We start from the raw sequence: 21584 nt of genomic DNA on the forward strand, positions 1-21584 counted from the left end.
AAACTCATAGTTAACAGTAGAAAAGCTCTCTTGAAAATACCATTTACTGAAAAGCATGTTGGCTTTCTGAGAAAATGAATGTGAAATTGCCTTGCTGTTCACCAGGTTCTTTCCTTTTCTTTCATTTTGGGTTCTCTTATTCAGTTTAGACACTTTAAATTTGAAACTGGCCACATTTGTTTGTTTTTTTTTAACAGAAATCAAGACCCACACCTCTATTGATTAAAAATTGACTAATACAGAAACAAGTTTGAATAGAAATTTTTCAGTTTCTGCAGTGGTGTGATATGGTTGATTTTTCATACTGGAACAGAAGTGATGAAATACAGAAATAGATTGTTTATGTCTTACACCTGGCTATAGCCAGAAATGGAACCTTGGGAATTCCAACAAGAAGAGCATATCTTGCAGGATTTCCTGTCCACCTGCCTTCTGTAATAAGTCTCTAGATTTTGCTTAGCCAAACCTGAACCATTTGTGATTGGCTCACAGATAATGAAAAAATAACCATTTGCAACCAAACCTTGTTTCAAAATCATAGTTTTAAATAATTTACAGTGGATTTATATTCAAATTGTTTCTATATCCCTAATGATGTTGTCAATGTCTTGCAGCAAGAGCTGATATACTTCACATTCAGCAGACAGGGCAGTGCTGAAAACACTGAGAATCTCAGTCTTCTGCTTCAAAGATGCAACGAGGTCCAGCTTTGGGTTGCCACTGAGATACTCCTCTGTAGCCAGCTCTGCAAACGTGTACAGCTTGTGAAAAAGTTCATCAAGATTGCTGCCCAGTAAGTTGCTGGTGTTGAAACAGAGATCCTTGAATTCACATGGTTTGTTTGGCAAGTAGGTAGAGAAGAAAGGAAAGAAAACTGATTCGTCATCCTGTGTTTTGGTAGTGTAGTAAGCATTCCTAAATAAAACAGTCCATAGATAAAAACAGCAGAGCCTGGTCAAAACTAGGCACGGTGGAGTGTGTGCTGCTCAAATCTCCCTTGGGCAGCTTACTGTGTCTGTAGTGTCAGCTGCAACATCCCTGATGGTGCAGAGATAGCTCCTTCTGAGCTGAGGACCACATGACAGAAATATTTTGGCAGCAAAACAGTCACACATGACTAGATAGAAACCAAAACATTCTGTTATAAACCTGAAAGTCCTACCTCTAGAGAGTAACCTAACTGCAATAAGCTGTTGCCCTCTGGAGTACTCTTTTACTTATTGGAGGTGTAGGCTTTTTCATGTTAGATTTGACAGTCTACTCTTTCATTGTTACTAAGTAGTACTGGCATTTATTCTATGTCTTGCAACAGAATACAAATATATACTACACACAGAGATTTCTTTTTTCTGAATCACACAGAGATTTCTCTTTGTCTTTGTAACCAAGGAAATGGAGCAATTTAAATATGTGCAATCATCCTCCTCACCTCTCTCTCCACTTGTTGGTCTTCTGCAATATTTGAATATGCATGGTTGTGGAAAATGTATAAATTGTTCCCTTCATCGACTGGGCTGATTTAATTTGCAAGGCACTTACATACAGAGGACTGTTCTCTGCTGAAGCAGTGCCTTTAGAGAAATTAATTCTTCTAATCTAATCTAGTGTAACTCATAAATGTGATCCGATTTAGTTTGCAAGTTGTGTGGTATCCAGTACTATGTTCATTTTCTGCCGTACCAATGACCAAAAAATGGTTGGTTCCATGTGCTTTGCTTGCACCATTGTAGCATTTATTTGCATCCCTGGAAAGGTTTTGTGTCAGTCCTACATGAATAAGAATATATTTGTTACCAGACTGAAGTGTTGATCCCATTCTGTTAAGGGAAAAGCCAAAGTTATGGAGACCAAATGCAGTTGTCAGTAAACAGTGGACAGGCTCTCCCCATGTATAGCAGAAGCACCCATCACTGGAGAATGCAGGTGATGAAATAAGAGAGTGTGTGTAGTTTTCACAGGATTTTTTTATTTTTCATCATAAAAGCTGCTTTCTAAATGAACACACCACTTTATCTCATCAGTTCTGGAAGAGTTGATGAAAGAGGAACAATTAGGGTGGAAGGATGGTCATGAGACAAGCCAAGCAGCCCTCCTGTTCTGTTTATGATGCACAGCTCTGGCTGCTCCCTGTTCTCTGCTCACAGATCCAGCCAGGAATCTTTGTCTGGTCAGGAAACCACCAGGACTAAGATTTCATATTCATTATCTGTGTGCTTTGCTGTTGAGGAACGCATTTTACGCAGGTGTGTCAGTGCATAGAAGGGAGACAGAGTTTTTGGAAAACAAATCCATTCACTTCTGTTGATGAGTAGTCTACAAGAGAAGACAAGTGGTTCAATAAACAAGACTAATTAGCATGTGTTTAGAAAAAAAAACATCCTGGGGAGTTAAAGAAACAAGTCAATGTAAGGTTAGAACAAAAAGATTACAAGAGCAGCCTTTTTGCTCCCCAAGCCAGCAGTGGCTGGCTGTGAGAGACATCCCTTCTCTGCACAGCTTGCCATGAGCGGGTCCACCCAACAGACAGTTCATGCAGGCTGCATTGGACACCTTCCTTGGTTTGAAATGAGTCGCCTTTGGGAGCTGCCTGGCTTTAATGATAAAAAGAATCCAAGCAACAAAGTTAGGATTAACTCAAAGACAGCTGAAGTGAAGTGAGAAATACACTGTCTCAAGATAGTACACAGTGATAAGGGCAGGCTTTATAAAACTTGTAACAACTTCTGGCCATTTTCCAGGCTAAGGCCTTGGCATGTACTTTTCCCTGATGATAAATCCCAGTGAAGCCAGTGGAATTTTAAATTGTCTTAAAAGAGTATTTGCACTCTCACACACAAATGCACCAATATATTTGTACGGTTCTCTAAAAATCTGCAAGAGACAGGGCAATATTTTTGTTTTAAAAGGACTCAGTATTTCAGGATTTCAAGTTTGCTAATGAATTAGAAAAAAGCATGGTCTGTATACAGTATACAGTAAAAGGTCAAAAAATAGAGGAATCGAGCAATCTGGGACCTGTACTGGAACCAGTACTAGCTACAACTGGTTTATAGGTATATGTAAATTGAACACTAACCAGATTTTCAGACAATAAAAATGATGAGGGATTGCAAATGCATTGGGAGATAGATAAGAAAAAAAAAAGAATTATCTAAGGAGTCTAGTGGCATGTGCAAACAACAGTAGGATAAGATTTAATTTAGATAGATGCCAAGTAATTCAGCTACAGAATGCTAATACTGAGCTGAAGAAATAAATGCATGATTGTAAAGAACAGCGCTGTGACAGAGGTCCTTGGGTGATAATAGATGACAAATTAAAAGAAAGGACAAAATGTGATGCTGTTCCAAATAAATAATTTGCTGTTTGTTTTATGCTTGCATAAGAACGTAGGACAGTAATTATACTTCTTCTTCCCTCCCCACTGTCTCACTACATGAGAAAGTAGTGAAGGAAATAAGAGTTAAATAAGAGTTAAAATAAATTACAAAGAATTCAGTGAAGGATAATAACAGTATGGAAAAGCAAATTGCAGGCCACAAGTACAAAGAGAAATTGAAGGAACCTATGTTGTACAATTTACAGAAAAGACTAAAAAGAGGATGAAAATATTTATTATACAACAGAATAGAGGTCAAGGAATTATTCTGTATGGTAAAGGACAGCTGGGAGTAACTTGAACATTGAAAAGGGAAAATTACTTTTGACAGCAAAGGGAAAAAATTAACCTGCCAACAAGAGGGTTGATGAGACAGTAGAACGCTTTCTAAAAAACTTCTTAGAGACCCCATCACCTAGACTGCAGGTGGTTATGAGAGGACATTTAATGAGTTCATTATGTGGAAGATGATTGTATGTTAGTGCTGAGGGTTGAAATGAGACTCAGTAACCTAGGATACGTGTGCATTCCATTTATCGCTGATTCTGAGTACAAAAAAATCATATTTTCATTCCTCAGCTGTAAAGCCCAAAGAAATCTGAATTCATTCTTTGCAATTGTTATGGGTCTCAACACTGCATCTGTCAGCCGGCTGTCTCAGACCTGGGAGGTAAGACACATCTTTATATCTTTCAGACACTGTCAAAACCATTTTGCACAAAGGCTGTATTCTGGTGAATTACCTTTTCTTTCTGATTAATATTTTTTCATGCTGAAATCAAACATGGAGGGAGTGTTAGTGGAGAAAATTCTTTGTGACCTGAAACCTTAGATACGCAGGTATTAAAAAAAAACCTAAATGTGTCCTTCCAGAGTTTTAAATAAGAACAAAGCATGGAGATTTTATCCCCTTAAAACAAAATAAATTATTCTAGCATTTTAAGTAGATGTCAGAACAGAAAGTCTTACAAAGGTGGCTCCAAATAAGCAATACCTTTTTATGGAATAATTTAATTAAGAAGCCAAAACAACAAAGTAGAAATAAACCTTCTTTAGTTGTCTTTCATCAGTTTTTTTTTGCAGCTGCTCATTTTGAACAACGAAGTTAGGAAATGAGCATGAATAAGGAGCATGCTGGAGAACAGAGATTATTTGCTGAAAAAGATACTGGTTGCTACACAGAGCATGAGTGCATTTAAAGGAGGGTCCCACTGGGATCTGCATTTCTGTTTGGATTTTTTTGCTTCCATCCAAATGGCATCCATGTTGAGTTACAGTGTCTGCAAGTTTACTGTGTCTGCTGATGAATGAACCAAACACTGGGGAAGGAGTAATTGGGCAGGGTGGGTTGAAGCCTTATCCCTCCTTCATGCCCTTAACACCCCAGGTGGGCAGTACTCCAAAAATACCACTCTGTAATACAGAGTGACAGAGAAGGGCTGTGATCTCCTGCCTTGGAGATATGCTTGAGCACCAACAGCTGGGACCAAAGTGCCATTAGGGGCTTGCAAACCTTCTGACACTGTCCAGAGCAAAGTCTGCCCCCTCAGCTGAAACCACACCTATAGAAACATCACTTGGATGTCTGAGGCTTTGACACACAGAGAAACCAGGACAGTGACTGTTTACAGGGAGTCAGATAGGCAAGGAAGAGCTGACTTCAATAAGAGATAAAGTAAAAGTTTTAGAGAAACTACATACCTGGGGACGATGATACAGCAACCCCTTGCCTCTGAGATCTCTAAAACACCTCTCTGGGGAGCATTTGCCCTGGCCTCCTCCTAAGTTGCCTTCATTCCTTTTGTCTGGGCTCTGCTAGGAGAGTGGAAGAGACCAAGTGTGGTCTCAAAGGCAATGATACAGATCTCTCCTGCACAGAGACACACAGAACTCTGCTCTGTGCTGAGGCCTCTGGAGATCATGTGCTGCCGGTGGACTTCTCTCAGGAAGAGCAGAGTGTGTTGCTTGTCGGAACAAAGAGTGCATCTGCATATGTGCCACTGTAAATATGTCACGTTTCTGTGTGTAAAATATTTATCAAGTCACATCCTTTCTTTTTTTTTGTTTGTAAAACTTCATTGCACTGGAAGTTTCAAAAGCAGAAGGTTATTTGCATTAGTAATGTGACTTCTAGAAAGTAGAGCAATGTTTTTAAATTAATTATAATTACTTACACATGTAAATGAAACAACCTAAATTTAAGCAGCCATTTAGACTAAATCATATTGGCTCTGCACTTGATTTCTTAAACAAGTAGTATGCTCCCAAGTATATTCTACTTTTTTTCCTACAGTATCCAGTGTTATAATGAGCCTCGCTTTCCCCAATTTAAGATAGAAGAAAACATGCAATTGCAGTTCCATGTTCAATCATTTTAGCATTTTAATCGTACACATCCACTTAATCTAATTGTTCTAAATCTCTTTTCTCTTTGTAATGTCACTGTGGCTGTCAGGATCTAAGGACAAGACAGGATTTGTACTAAGAGGGGATCTCTTTTACTAGACTAACTACTATGGCTGGAAAAAATAGACAGGCTTTAAGGTCCCCATACCATCCTTCAAGTCTGAAATACCAGCATGAAAATTTAAATTGCAAACAATTGCTTTGAGTGTAGTGATGTGAATCCATTAAAGCATATTAGAGACAAAGAAAGTGGATGCTTGTGGAGTAGAGTGGGTGTTGACATGAGGGACAAGACTGTAGTTTGTGCCTGAGCACTCTCAGAATGTGTTTTATGCACCTCTCTGTGGGATTAGGAGCAGATACCAGAGACAGAGTAATCAGTTTATTAAGGAAATGTTTTACTTCAGCACCAGTATGTGCCAGTGTTAACCCTGATCAGCACTGGCATGATGTATAAAAAAGCACTGAGTGTGACAGACACCTGTTAATTTCTAGAACCCATGTTCTGGGGCAAGATTGATTACAACAAATTATTTAACATGCATGTGATCAGTTTCTGAATTCTCAGCCTATGTAACTGCATCTAGCTTGATATGGATGTTTAGTCATGGAAGCTGGGGAAGAAAGTAGAGCCAGCTGCTAACAAGCAGTTTCCATAAAAGAAGGAAGCAGGTCCCCAAGACAAGGCTGCAGGGCGCAGTTCCCTGCTGGCATTGCACTGAACGTGGTCTGTAATGAGGGCCCTGGGAGCTGAGGAGCTGGGGTTAAAGCCTGTTGGTGCTTTCAGCAGGCACTTCACCCAGAGCAGTCTCATGGGAAAAAATGCCTCAGCATCTTTCTGCCTAAATCAAATTATCTTTTTTTTTTCTTCTTCTTCTTCTCTGTTTTCCACACTTCAGAAAATTCCTGGGAAGTTCAAGAAACTTTTCACCGAACTTGAAAGTTTGACGGTAAGTATGGTGTTCACCTGCCTTCCTTCCTTCCTTCTTCCTAATTTATTTGGAGTCTGGCTGTTATTGTCTGGAGTTGGACTTGTCATGGCAGATCTGTGATTTGCTGAAGGCCACGTGGCTCTCCAGCGCTCCGAGGTGGTCTGCAAACATGAAAAGGAAAGAGGCTGTGCTCCTGACAGAGGGAGGAAGGGCAGAGAGAGGCAAATGCAGTTTCACCAGCATCAGTCTGGGAGCTGTTCTTTTTCTCTGGTAGCTAATCAACCTTTATCTGAAGCAATCTGCTGCAGATCAGGAGAAAAAGAGACCAGCTCAAGTTTTAAAAAACAAATGTCAAAATCTGAGGCTTGAGGGTCTTTGCCAGCATTATCAAAGCAGAATAAACAAATGTTTCCTCTGGCTGTCACGGAAGTGGGTGCATGGTAAGATCACTGCCTGGCACGGGGAGCAGGAGATCCAGCCTTTACCAGCTGTCATGCTTCTGTACTTGGAGTTCATTACAAATGAATGTGTTTTAAAGATTCTGTGTGAGCTGCTGTTTACATTGGAAACTGAGATGACTTTTTGAATTGCCTACACAATGCCACTGAAACATGCTACCTTATTTTCTTTGAAAGTCTCCACCATGCTCCATGGATCTTAAAACCATTTTTGTTGGGATTTTTTTGTTGCTGTTTGGTGATGGTTTTTTTTGGTTTTTTTTTAAAGAAGTTAATCAGCAATACACTCGGGGATACATTTTGTGCTATATAGTAAGATATTTTGCTAATAGAAATTTGTGGGAAATTTACAGAGCAGTTCAAGTGAATCTATTCTGCAGTTTCCTCTCAATTTAGCACCGCTTCATCTAGAGGAACATAATTGCTTTTGTTCCTTTCACTGTTTACGTTCCTGTTCAGTCTAGCTTAGAAAACCTTTAGCTACCTTGCATCCCAAAGAAACCTTTTATATCTAAATCATGTTCAGATCATAAGCCTGTAATGGATTTAGAATTGCTCTTTTTATAGCCTATTGATTTTTCTGTCTATTACTCAAATGGTTTTGTAGGATCCTTCTCTGAATCACAAAGCTTACAGAGATGCATTCAAGAAGATGAAATCTCCGAAAATCCCCTTCATGCCCTTACTTCTGAAAGGTAATGTTAAAGCTTGGCTGCCCTTCACTGTTGTTAATTAAAATAAGTGATTTTAACCACCTTCTGTAAGATGATTTTTCCTTTGGATGCTCCTAAGATGAGTATGTGACAGATATAGTGGTATCGACAAGGTAGCACTTGGTCTGGATAATAAACAACTTCCTTTTAACACACTGGGAAGATCCCAATTTTCACACAGGTCTTAAAACTCCATGCTGTCCTGTCAGGTGTGGATAGAGCTGTGTGCTTTTGCTTTGGCCACATGCCCTTCAGTGGAGAAGTGTGGCCCTGCAGGCCCCTGAGCATGGTCCATGGTCCTGCTGCTGCTCTGAGATGCCTGTTGGGAGATGCCTCCCTGCTTTGCTGGGATAAATCTGCCCTGGTGCCAGGCTGAAAGTAGAACCTGCCCTGTCTGCCTGCCCTTAGAGGAGGGGATTTCCAAGTCTCTTATAGTTCTGAAAGAGATTAATAAAATCTCACTATATAAAATAATTTTTTTAAAAAACAGTATTAAAATAAAGGACAACTACTTGCTAATGCAGTGAGATGGGCAGCTAATTAAGTGGCAAGTATTTCAACTATTCCATTGTCTTGGAGTCATTAATTATTTATTGCCTAGTCTTTGAACATGGCAAATTCATTTGTTTATTCCTGTATTCTGAACGTGCTCTCTTTAGGCTGTTTATTCCAACCTGCTGCTGTGAAATGTTTGAAGGCAGTTCTCCAGATCAGCTGGTGACAGTTTGGGAGCCACCAGACACTTCCCCTCTTTGCACACATCAAAGGAGTTTGCATTAATTCAGATGGATACAATTATCAAGGTTTCAAAATCAATATTTTTAAAGTGTTCTGGAGTATGTCTTGCCTGCAAACAAAAGCAGCAGACACAAGTCACTTGTAGCAATGATGTTTGCACAGCATTACAATTTGGTGTGTGAGAACATGCACCTAGACAGCACTGGTATCTTTAACTTGAACTGGAGACTTTGAAATTAATGCAGTAATGTCCTTAAATACAGTGGTCCACAAGGAGATGCTGCCAAGGTTGTTAATATTCCCAGAATATTGCACAGTGCAATGAAATTTATTCCATATCAAGCATATTTGTATTAAGGTCATTTCCAAGACCAGTAAAATAGGAGTGGGTAACATAGAAATCATTAATAACTCAGCAAATTGGTGTATTTCATCACAAAATGAACAAAAGTAGTTTCAATTAAAAAAAAAAGGAAAAATCCTAAATTATGAAAAATAACTTCAGAGTGTCCTTTAAAAGTTAATTAAATTTAAATGCAGAGCTCTCACAGCATACAGACACTGCTTTGGAAAATCAGGCAGATTTTTCAAATGTGTAATAAAATACTGTGATATACCCTTATAACCTAGTTCAGATGCAATTTTCTGCTCCACTGAATTTATCTAGACTCTTAGTTGTTGGCTGCAAAGCAAATTTCTGTTCCTTCTGCCCTCAGAGATACACACATTGCTGTCAATGACTTAAAAAGCTGTGTGGAAATTTCTGCTTCCAGTATAGGTTTTTCATTAGAAGTGATGGACAGTTTTTAACTGCACTGATACAGACACAAGTGCTGCCTGTGTCCTGAAGTCGTGTCCTTTCCGTGTCCCTCTCCCTGGGTGCCCGGAGCAGCCCAGCAGAGGAGGTGCAGAGGGTCGTGCTCCCTCCTTTCCCTCTGCTTTTTAGGATGCACCCAGGGGGAGGAGAGGCGCTGGGGGTTTTGGCAGCATGTGCTGTGCTTTCTGCATGTCCAGGCTGGCATCCCGTCCGCCCCAGCCCAGCCACCCCAGGGGCACAGGGGCTCTCCGTCACCCCCCATGGTCACAGCCCCGGGTTTCCAGCAGCGTTTGAAGCCGTTTAGCATTTCAATTCCAAGCAATTACAAAATGCCCCTCAGGCACAGAGTGAGCCTTTGAAACCCAAGGAAATAAATCAGCTTGGCTGTTTGGAGGGAGGGTGAAGGTAGAGGTGGGTGGGGGCTGTGTGTGACAAAGCTTCTCTGCAGGTTTCCTCTCCTGAAATCCCCCAAAACCGTGGGGTCCGTGTGGGTATCAGAGGGATGAGGACAGGAGAAATGCTGAGGTGCACAGATCGACTGCCGGGCTGGAGGCTGACGCCCCTGCCGAGAGGGACTCTTGTCCCATTTGCTGTGTGCTGTTCTCCCGCTGGCATCCGCAGCTGTGACTGTAAAGGAGCGGTGGCATTGGAGTGCCATCTCATTCCTCCAGCATTTTCTCCTCCTGGATCTCCTGGGTACCCTCCCATGCAGGAGAGCTGCTGGGGCCAGGGCTGTGGTGCTCCTGCCGGTGCTGTCAGTAACCTAGAGGGTGCACTACTGAAGTCAGAGCTTCCAGTCCCACGGGGAATCTATTCATATTCTTGGTACTTTTTGTCCAAGATAGGTCTCACTTCTGACCTAATACACATTAGAAAAGCAGAGAAAATAGCCTTGAGCTACTCTTTTAATTGTGTCTTAACCTGGCAACATTTATGTTGCTTGATATTCCCTCCCTCCAGTTCATTACACTGTGTTCGGTTCTCTTCCTGGAGCCAAATATAGACCTTTTCCTTTTCCTCTGACCTTTTTGTTGCCTTTGAAAATCCCTCCAACAACACTACATAAAAGTGTTTTTCCCTAGGCATGATGCTTATTTCAAGGCTTTGTACTTTGGCGTCTTGTGTTTAACCTCTCTGGCTGTCCGCTGCTGGGGACTTGAGGGAGGACTTCACAGTCATTGTCCCACAGAGGCAGATGAAGGGGTGGCAGAGCCATCTCCAGCACCTGGTAGCTCTGCCCCTGTGGAGCTCTGGGCTCAGGGACACACCTGTCCCAGCCTGGGCCTTCCCTCTGGACGCCTTCCCCTGCTTCCAGCCATCTTCTGTATATTATGCATCGCAGAAGTAGCACAGGTCAGGTTTAATAAGAAATCCTTGCCCCCACTTAAAAATACTCTTAACAATGTGTAAATATTGTTGTTATCTAATAACTCTGCATGTCATCATTAGGCCAGGCTTTTGTTTCGCTGTTACAAGATATTGTGTCAATCCTTAATGGGATACTTTCCTCTTTTTTTCTTCTTTATTTTTGTTGCTGTTTAGTAATTTTATTTATTTGCATTTAAAAAGAGGTTGTGAATAGTAATAATTGTTTTTCTTTTTTTTCCAGATGTAACATTCATCCATGAAGGAAATAAAACGTTTCTGGATAACCTTGTTAATTTTGAAAAGCTGGTAAGCTACTTTCTTCTTTCCTGTTTTGCAAAGCATTCATGTTCTCTTCTTCACTTTGCTTTCCTTATCTTGTAAGACTGTAAGGTTTTCTTCTGGCTGAACTGGAGGAAATAAATAGGGGTAGAAAAGAGCAAGCAGGATGAAACAGCCAAGTCTCTTTCCCCTGCTCTTTTCCTCTTCTCCTCTCTCTTTGTTCCTGTCTCCTCTACTTTTGTATAATAAAATGGCTAAACCAATAATGGCCATCATCACTGCTACACATTCCAGTCTCCATTTATACCCAGTGAGATCAATTCCTTTGCATCACCTCGTGGGCTGCTTCATATGAGTTAAATTCTCCTGCTTCAGCTTTCTCTGAATTATGTTTCCTTTTTGTTTTTCCCCTCAGGTTTCTCTAGTTTATCACTTAAGGAAAGATTCCTCTAGTTTATCACCTGCAAGTGGTATTGTAATTTTATGGATCTTAAATGAAAGTCAAACTTTTTGATCTATGTTAAATGAGGAAGAAAATAATGCCTGAAATATGAATTAAACTGACTATAAATATCACTATTGTAGCTTTTATGCATGATGTATTTTTGGTCACATTCACTCTAGGCATCACATGGCACCTACTCCAGCATGGTATTACTGAGAGAGGTTTGAGTTGCCTAATTTGTATTGGTTTTTGGTGGTTTGTTTGGGTTTTGTTGTTGCTTTCAGTTTGGGGGTTTTCTTTGATAACATTTTCATGAGGTCACTTGGTCTGTTCAACCTAGGGAAGAGCTCATTGCGGTCTAGAACTTCCTCCTGAGGGGAAGAGGAGGGACAGGCACTCTTCTCTGTGGTGACCAGTGACAGAACTTGAGGGAATGACCTGAAGTGGTGTCAGGGGAGGTTTAGGTTGGATATCAGGGAAAGGTTCTTCACCCAGAGGGTGAGGTTGGATATCAGGGAAAGGTTCTTCACCCAGAGGGTGAGGTTGGATATCAGGGAAAGGTTCTTCACCCAGAGGGTGGTTGGGCACTGGAACGGGCTGCCACACAGAAGTGGTCACAGCACCAACCTGACAGAGTTCAAGAAGAGTTTGGACAGCACTCTCAGGCACACGGTGTGATTCTTGGGGATGGTGCTGTGCAGGGCCAGGAACTGGACTCAATGATCCTTGTGGACTCCTTCCAGTTCAGCTTATTCTGTGATTCTATGGCACCAAAAAGCAAAGTCTAGATATCTGAACAGTGGTGTAGAGAAGCTTGGATTTTTTTTTTGTTGGCCTGTAGTGTTTGACCAAGAAACTAAAATGTTCTTTGCAATTGTGGAGGTGTGCCACGGGACTGTTGTTCCAGATGGCTATGCTTGGTGAATTGTGCCCAACTGTTTTCTCCATGTGTTTACACTTGTTTGGGAATGAACGCAGAACCATGGCGTTATTCATGAACCAGATGTTGAACTTATTTTCACATTCTATCATAATATAGGTCGTCTTTCAACTTGCAAGCAGATGTAGGCTCTGACTTTTGAACCTGAGCTCCTTTTTTTTCGTGTTTTCTATTTGATTTCTGCACCTTTTCTTGTTGGGGAGTTTACAAGAATACTGATTTGCATTTAATGAAAGGTTTTCTTGTTCCAAGTCCATTAACTGTTTGACCTTTAGGTGTTTTCATAAAACTCATTAGCATGTTCTTCTTCATTGCCTCTTGGAAGTACATCCAATTAACATGTAAATTAAACTAGCCCTTGATGCACCATAATTGTTATTAAAATCCCTCCACTGGCCCATATATTTATTTAGTGAATATGTAGGATCTAGTTCTTGTCCAGTCTTAGCAGGCTGTGTTTGTTTGTTTGTTGTGTAATCGTGGATATGTTTAATGTATGCTGGGCTTCCTGGGTAAGATTCCCTTTCCTTTCTGTCTCCATTGTGTCTCCAGAGGCAGGGGGAGCTTTGCTAATTGACTTCAGGGAGCCAAGATCTCACCTTTTCCATTCAAATGGATAATGGGCATTTTAAATGGCAAGGGGGGAGAGGCTGAGGTGATGGCTGTGGGCTGAGAGTTGTTCTGATTGACACTTCCTCCAAGTTATCATTCAGATCACGCTCTCAGAAACCTGCTGTCTCATGCAGCCCTGTACATATGAATGCAGGCAATAGTGCAAGCTTAGGAAGTGGGGGCTTAGGAGAGATTTAAATATCAGTGTAGTGGAAACTCGGGCTGCACACTGGTATTACCCCGGCTCAGTTGGATTTAGTCAGTGGCCATGAACTCACAAGATGCATCACACGTGGTCACGTATTCATCGGTCCTTGGTTCTTTTCTAATTATAAGGGCTTTGTCCTGAAGAAAAATGTCCTCCTTGGTGTTCTGCACTGAACACTGAAGTGCTGAGCACTTTCTGGCCTTAGCTGAGAAAAATTAGGATTGACATTGACTCCTGCTCGATTTGGATCAAGCCACTGAACCTCACCTGCAAATTTGCTGTTGCAGAAAAAGAAGAAAAGAATTATTCTACCATAGCAGATTACTGCTTTGGGGAAGGAACTCACTCACTGTCATAAATGACTAGAATTTCACTTATGAATTTCAAAGCAAAGATGGTTTCTTGTGTCTCCGTTTGGATCACTATTTTGAAATATTTCATTTCTGCATTAAACATCTCACCTGAAGGAGGACTTGTCAGTCTGAACCATTATTTTTTCCAACTGTATTAGTTTCTTTAATAAAAGATCCTTCTCCCTACAATCCCTGCTTCTTTTATATTCTTACAACTCAGCAGTCCTACCATGACTGGATTTGATTTGACATGAAATTGTAGCAGTGGATCCAAAGTTAATCCAAAATGTACAGAAGGAAATTTGCAAAGAGAAGAGAAAGACGTGATCTTTTGTTTCAGGAATGTTACCCAGCTTTAGCAAAGGTGAAAGGGTTGCAGTGGTTTATTTAACTGCATTTTGGGTAAAATCTAGTCTATTACAGTGTTAGATCAATATTTAGTGTCATACCTACTTCTTAAACTAAATCTGAAGGAATAAATGAAAACACAGCCTTCAGCTATGTCTTAGCAATGTCATGTCTTAGCCACACTCCAGCAAACTCTATTACAGGTCAATGGCCATTACCATTTTCGATAACACCTGCCTACCTAGAGCCTTCAGCCCTAAGGACTGTGTACTGCAGCTGTGTGTTCTTAACCACCCCCCCCAAATATCTGTGCAACCCCAAGCCTGAGGCTGTGCTGTCCCCAGGGAAAGGAGTGCTAATGATCCCGGGTGGGCTGAAAAGCCACCAGAAATGTGTGTTACTTATCACACTAACAAGTATGCAAGCACCTGTTTAGGCAGTCGGGAGATAGCATTTGCTTTGCAGATACATTGGCTGTAACGCTTTCTGCATTACTTTTGGGTCCCAGAGATTTGAAACCGGAGAGAAATTCGTAATTAGGGTACTAAAACCAGAGGATTTGCAATTCTGCTTTAAATGTTGCACAAAGAGGTTCTTCCCTCACCAGAGCATCACCTACAGAAGCCAGTCTTGGGATGAACCCTCACAGTGACTGACTACAAAGGAGAGACAGCAAAGAGTTGCAGTATGTGTGATGTGTGGGTTTTTCTGACTTCTAAAATCCAAATGCAGAGAGTGTTGGCCGGGAAACATCACAGCAGCAGCACTGGTGGAAGTTTTAGTGCTGCCAGTACTCACATTATTGATCCTGAAATCTAGATCATCTCATTAGGACTTCATTATAATCAGTGCAAGGACGTCAGCACAAGAGATTGTGTCATTTCATGGCAAATGAAGCACAGCGGGTAACAAGAAAAATTATTTTGATTTACTGATGAAAGAAATATGAAGTTTCCATTAAACGTGCTCTCATGATAAGCTTTTCTGTGAAGGACCCTTGTAAGCCACTCCCAGAATGTTGAGAGGTGAGCTTTTCTGCTTCATTATGGTCTTAAACAGACTCTGCTCAAGACAGTTCAGCCTTTCCACCTCTAATAATTTTTGAGGGAGATGTAAAATGAGTATCAGCTGTTTGCATGAGGTTTCAGATCATTCCTGCTAACTGCAATCTGCTTCTGTTACTTACTAGATTTGGTGAGGAATTGCCTCAGAAACAGTAAAATTTTAAAAAAGTAATGGCTTAAGAATTTTATGGGTAGTATCTTGTGAAAATAAGCTCCCTCTACTGATTTGTAGTGAATAATCCCCATTTTTGTATCAATTGATGATCTGAGCCTGAATGAGAAATCCGAATTTAAACCGATTGTTTCCTCTGCTTAATGTAAGTGAACATTCAATATCCCTGTAAGCACTATCTTTGTTAAAATGGCATACCTACAGGACAGTTTGACTTGATACCTACATGTGGAGATGTCAGGGTGCTTGCTCTGCAGCATTTGGGTTGTGGGCTCCTTATTTTTGGGCAGGTTAGGCTGCAGAGAACTGCCTGGCTGACAGTGGTACCTGAGTGTGGCAGGCATTACACAAGTGTGCTCTAAGGGGTGCAGCCTGTGCCACAAAGAGGCTGACAGTCTAATTATACAAATGTGGAGACAGAAGGAGAGGCTGCAGACTACACAACACCTTAGATAATGCACTAAAGCTGGGGCTGACCACCAAAGCACTCAGCCAGTCCACAGGCCTCCGTTGCTGTAGGTTTTCGGTTTAATAAAAGTCGCTGGAAGAAAAATGAGCAATTTTTTTGTTATTTTTTCTTACCACTTTCCATGGGTTCCTAAGGAGTTGTTCTCATTTAATCTGTGTGATATCAATAAGACATCCTAATTAACCCATTTTCATCAGATGGTATCACTAAGATATAGAGCAAAGATTCTCCTGCTGTCTTCATTTTCTACCTTACCACCGTTGCTTTTTGCTGTTCAGTGTGAGCAAAGAAGATTTTTCAGGCTTTTCTAATGACAGAATCTGTCCCAGGTCTTTGCACTGATGTTAATTATTTTGTCTCTGCAGCACATGATTGCAGATACTGTTCGGTCATTGAGACATTGCAGAAATAACCAATTTGGTGAGTAGACAAAAATTCCTACTTATTTTGCCTTTGTACATCCTTGAGGGTTTGTTGAGATTTTGGTTTGGGCTTTTTTTCTCCTGTTTTCTTTCCAGCTGCTCAGGTTTACTACAGAATGTGGTCAAAACCTATTTAACCAAAGGGCTAGAGAAGACATCATTTTTGGAAGATCAACACAGCAAAACCCACTAAAGTTTTTGCTTTAGTTTACAAAATGTTTCTAGGAACAGCTTCCAAATTTTAGTAAATTACTTTCCTGCAAAAATTGCCATCTCTTCAAATCTCTGACACAGACCTGTGTAAGATCTGTGCCAGCTGATCTGGAGGCCTCTGGTCCATGCTGCTGTTTCTGCTTTTCCCAGCTATCAAGGATTAGCTCAGTCTCCTGCCAGTCTGAGTGTTTTGGTAAGGAATTCACAGCTGCCTTGCCTTCCAGCAGCTAAAGGATGGTACTCAGCTCTTCACCAAGAGCAATTGTTTGTTTGTCTGGGGTTCTTAAGGACATTTCACAAAACTGTAGAAGTCTTGAAGGTGTGAAGATCCGGTGGGTTTCGTGAAAGTGGTGGAGTAGGAAGAAATGAGGAGGTTGTTTCCTCTTCTAGGGGAAGCTGCAAATATAGCTGTGCCTGCTTTAGACACTGGAGGATCAATGCTGGAGGCAAGGACTGCGAGTGCCTCAGCTGCACAGAGGACTTTTTTTGTTCTCTTTTTTTAAAATATTTTTTTTTGTTGTTTCCGCCTTATTAGCCACTAGAGAATCCAGCCCTAAGGGACCATGCCAGAAAACTTCAGCTCTCTTTGTTCTGCTGCTTACAGAGGAGAAACCTTGCTTTTCTCCTTCTCAGTGTTCTTATTCTCTGCAGAGATGTTAAATACAGGAAGGGGACAGAAGAACTACTTTAGGAAGCAGTTAGTTTTTAAGCCAAACCCACTAAACACGTCGTTTATTGAGGCCACTAAAACCTCTTTTTCAAAGAGAAGTTCAGAACTGTGCTGCAGCCTTGGGGAAAATAGAGTTGAATAATAACTTTTTTCCACTGACTTTTCAGCAGCTGTCAGCATTGACTCCAACTAAAAGAATAATAATCATAATTTTAATTATAAATACAGGTACCTTAGAGAATAATAGGTACTTTTAAGAGTTTTGTTAAACATTTGTCTATAGAATTATCACATGTATATACACTTTACCTTTCAACAAAGGCTGCTCAGTATTATGGTTCTTGAGTAATTTATATCTACATTTATATATATATATATATATAAATTATATATATATATATATATATATATATATGTAAATGTATGTAAGAGAGGAAGGGAGGGGGAAGGAGCAAGATGTGCCTTCTTTTAATCCAAAGCATGCCTCCGTAAATGAAAATGTCTCCTATTTGGCATTATGAAAAGTAACATTGTTTCCTTTCAGTGATGTGAGGGGTTTTTGCACTTTCCCTGCGCATCTTTCATCTTGTTTTGCCTTTTTTATTTTTCCAAGTGATTTTGCAAGTCTTGCAGCATAAACCCAAGGTTAACACCTGAGATTTATCATATAATCTGGTAGTTTGAAGTAGGCAATTGTTATTTTATTTTAGCACAGACTTGATTTATTATGAAGCTGGCATTTAAAAAGCAGCTTATACAGACATCCCTGTAGGCACTTTTTTTTCCCTAAAATTCATTTAGGCATGAAATGAATTCACTGAATATTTATTGAGACTTTATGGACAGTTTCCTTTTCTAGTGGGCTTATTTTGCTCTCAGGAATATGAATCTCTCTACTGCATCAATTCCCAGATTGGCCTAAGAGCAGCAGGCATCTCACTGTAGGAAGAAATTCAAACAAAACTAAGCAAGTAATATTATTATTGTTTATTAACTGTATCATGTATATTAAGCTTGCAGGCCAAAGTGTTTCTGGATTAGAAACTGGTTAGGTTTCAAGTAAAACTGAAATGCCAGTTTAAAGGAAATAACATTTATATCCTAAATCCTGAAAACAAATAATAGCATTTCCAAAGTGAGGAAGAACAGCCTGAGAAAACAACATAATTCAAGCTTTTGTTATTTGAGGTGTTAATGAGAAATACAAATGTTTCCCTCTATGTTCAGCACAGCTGCTGGGATCCTGTTCCCTCAGAACAGAAAGGTCAGCTCTGTATCCTGACAGAAATTTATCACATTGTCCTGTTCTCTCCAACACTGCTCAAGTTAGATGGCTGCTCTGCAAGAGCTCTTTAGAGCAGCTGCCCAGGAGCCCCGTCAGCAGCCACACGCAGAACGGGCTGCATTCGCATCCCGTGGGACCACACTGCACCACAGAGATGGCTTCAGAAACAAGTGGGATTGGTGACTCCTGGAGAGCGTGGAGAGAAGGATGATGATGAAACAAGGGACAGGGAAGAAGTGTATGAGTTAAGCTGATTTGTTTAGGGAATTTTGAAGGTTTTTTTTTTTTTCCAATTTATGGTAATATTGAGGACATGGACATGAATGGAGCTTTCCAACTTTGCTCATCTGCCAGAAGTCAGTAGTGTTGCTTCTCTGCCTGTCTTGAAGGATCTTGGGCTTGACTTTATTTTTGCTATCTCTGCTAGTACCAGCCCTGCTGGATGGTTTCACAGGCAGGGAGTTCCATTTTGAGCACACAAGCCCATTTTGAGCATAAAGCTTGTAACAGAGAACAACTGCCATTCAGGCCACCCTTCAGATTCTCTGTTACACAGCTAATTCCTCTTACTGCATAAACTTCCACGAAATGACAGCATGACTTTTGTCTCTGTGACTAGATCAGAAATCAAAAACCTAACAGATCAAAACACAGGGGTCTGTCAGAGCAGCTTTGAAGAGCTTTCATATCCATCTGCTGCGCTGTCACCTTTCACCACCTCTGAAGAAAATAATCCAGGGCCTGCTGTCTTGTGGACCGTGTTAAAATTTTTAAAATGTTACAGACTGGGTTGCCCATCCCTGCTCAAGGTCCTCTTGTGCTGCCAGAGCAGCACAAAGGAAACCTTGAACCACCCTTACAGGGGATGGACTGCCTGTACTGCCAGCAGAACTAAATCTTCCCCTTCGGAAGAGTCAGCTTCTTGACGCCCCCTTCCTTTATGCATGCTGCCTGCCCAGAATTGCCTTTTTTTTTTTTTTTTTCCTTCTCCCCTCTTCCCTATCTAGCTGTTACCTCATTCATTGCACTTAAGCAGCAAGTCCTTTGGGTTACTGGCTGTCTTTCCTGTGGCTGTCTAGCACCTGGCAAGTGGCACAGCAGTGACGGAAGACAGAGAAGCAGCAGGCGAGGCACAGCTTTCTGATCCACCCCCTTTCTTTCTCCTGTCTTGCAGGCAATGAAGTTCCTTCGAAAGAGCACCATGAGCTGAAGCCATACGTCCACCACCTGCATGTCATCGACAACCAGCAAGCTCTGTTTGAGCTCTCTCACAGGATAGAGCCGCGAGCGTGAGCCTGCACAGCTTCATGTAACCTTGTAACTGCAGCACTTTGAATTAAGTGAATGTTTATGCCAAGCATGTTGCTTCCCTCTATGAGAACAGTTTACTGAGTTTTATCAGTAGCTCACACAACATGCGCAGGAAAATCAGGCAAGAGCCAGCAAAGGAGCTGCTCGCAGAATTGCAGGGCAAGCTTGGTGCCATTCCCGCTGCTCCCTGGGACCTGAGGCAGAGGAGCAGTGTCCTTTCAGCTCAGGAGCTTGGTTTCTGTGAAAATATTCTTTGGTCCTGTGTAGCTTTCAATGCAGATTCTGCCAGTATTAGAAAGAAAGGAATCATCATGTCACAGCAGCAAAACATTTCAGCGAGCAACATGCCGCAAGGGGGTTGATTCCCAGTTCACCACAGTACGTACCTCACTAATTCAAGGCTGCCAAAGTATTGTTGCCAAAAATAATGTGCAATCTGTGCAGCTCCCATGAGTCCACTGGAGCATAGTATTTGAGATGTGTGAGCAACCTAGAACAGGAATATAACAAGGCAGTGCAACCAGATGAAACTCGAGAGCGCGTTGTGATGTGGAGGTCAGCAGTAAACAGTTCACTCTGTTATGGCTCCTTTAAGAATAGGCTTTATAAAACATGCTGTAAGAGCCAATCCACTTCTGTTGCAATTGATGGACACAATTGTTTGTATACTGAAAATGTGTTATTTTCTTCCTTTTCAGTTATCTCAGATTTAGCACTGGCTCCTGCAGTTAATGTGTTATAAATTATTATAGCAGGAACTTTGTTTTCTGCTTGGATTACAGCTTTGGTATCTATTCAGAGGCAAATGCCTAGATCCATCTGCATTTCTAATTCTCCCCACTGGAAATACCATTTCAGAAATAAAACTTCACCTAACTTGCACATGCTTCTAGTTTTTAAAGAGCAGAAGGGTGCCCCTTCCAGGGTACCAGTGTAATTACCTGCATAGACACCAGGCTCTCAGCATCAGGGCCCCTTTACTGCTTTTGTCCCTTTCACAGCCCTCCCCATGACAATTCTCACCTAGTTAAAAGTACTGCATCTGGGCCTGTGCTGAGGCAGCTTTTCTAAAGTAATGCCTGCAGCTGACCTACATCCAAAGCACCACCATCACCTGGTTTGCAGTGCTAAGAAGTTGCCCTGAGATGATCTAGTGAATGCCACAGGAATGTGCAGAGGGTGCTCCTTGGCATGTGTTTGTGCACTGACTCACTCACAGTGACAGTCTCTTTACAGAGCAGGGAGGATACATTGCATTGCTTGCCCATCTTGTTGTATGTTTTCCACATGAGGAAGACTTCCAAGAAAATGCTCCTTTACTAAAATGTGGGAATACTGAAGTAGCATGCTCTTCATAATTGTGTTATCTCTGGTTTAAAGGGATTTTTAAAAAAAGCAGCTTTAACAAGTAGTCTGTGGGGGAATCTGTAGAATGCATTCAGTTTTCCCATCTGTGAAATATTGTATAGATCTATTGTAAAGGAAACAGATGTTTCAGAAATGTATTTGCTTGTACTTTGTTATTATCAAATACTATATGATTTTTTTTTTTAAGAAAAAAAATTTCTTTTTACCCAGTAAAAAGAAAAAAAAATAAACTCTTGCTGGCCATGGAGTAAAAATTTCCTATGTTCTTCTGTAGATGTGACTGCACATATTGTAAATAACTTTTTTGTGCAAACAGACCAAAACTGTTTAAATGAATATACTAGCTGTGGTGGGCTCCTTTTTTGCAGTGTAAGAACAAAAACCAGATACAATTTGCTGCTTGTGTTTCTGCAGTTCTTCCTAGGGCTACAGCACTTAGAACTCCCAACATAGCTGCATTACCTGGATGCTTTCCTGGGTTTTGAGCTCCCTCTTGTGAATTTTTTTTTTTACTGTGGCATTACTTTTAGGAACCTGTATGTAGACCAGCCTGCATGCTTCAGCTTGTGTGGTGTAACACTCTAGTCCACAAAGTTATTCTGGAAATCTGTGGG

General features: G+C 41.0%; 1 protein-coding gene across 1 annotated transcript in view; it reads left to right on the top strand.

Moving 5' to 3' along the window:
* The window catches only part of RAPGEF5 (Rap guanine nucleotide exchange factor 5), a 153072-nt gene extending 132661 nt beyond the window's left edge, over nt 1–20411 (top strand). The window contains exons 20-26 of the mRNA XM_084223193.1: nt 615–793; nt 3959–4049; nt 6685–6735; nt 7783–7870; nt 11053–11117; nt 16067–16121; nt 19466–20411. Of these exons, the coding sequence (XP_084079319.1) occupies nt 615–793; nt 3959–4049; nt 6685–6735; nt 7783–7870; nt 11053–11117; nt 16067–16121; nt 19466–19584 (648 nt within the window). The 3' untranslated portion in view covers nt 19585–20411. The remainder of the gene's footprint in view (nt 1–614; nt 794–3958; nt 4050–6684; nt 6736–7782; nt 7871–11052; nt 11118–16066; nt 16122–19465) is intronic.
* Nucleotides 20412–21584: the final 1173 nt, after the last annotated feature.

Source organism: Fringilla coelebs (genome assembly GCF_963513975.1).
Source record: "Fringilla coelebs genome assembly, chromosome: 1".
Lineage (NCBI taxonomy): Eukaryota > Metazoa > Chordata > Aves > Passeriformes > Fringillidae > Fringilla > Fringilla coelebs.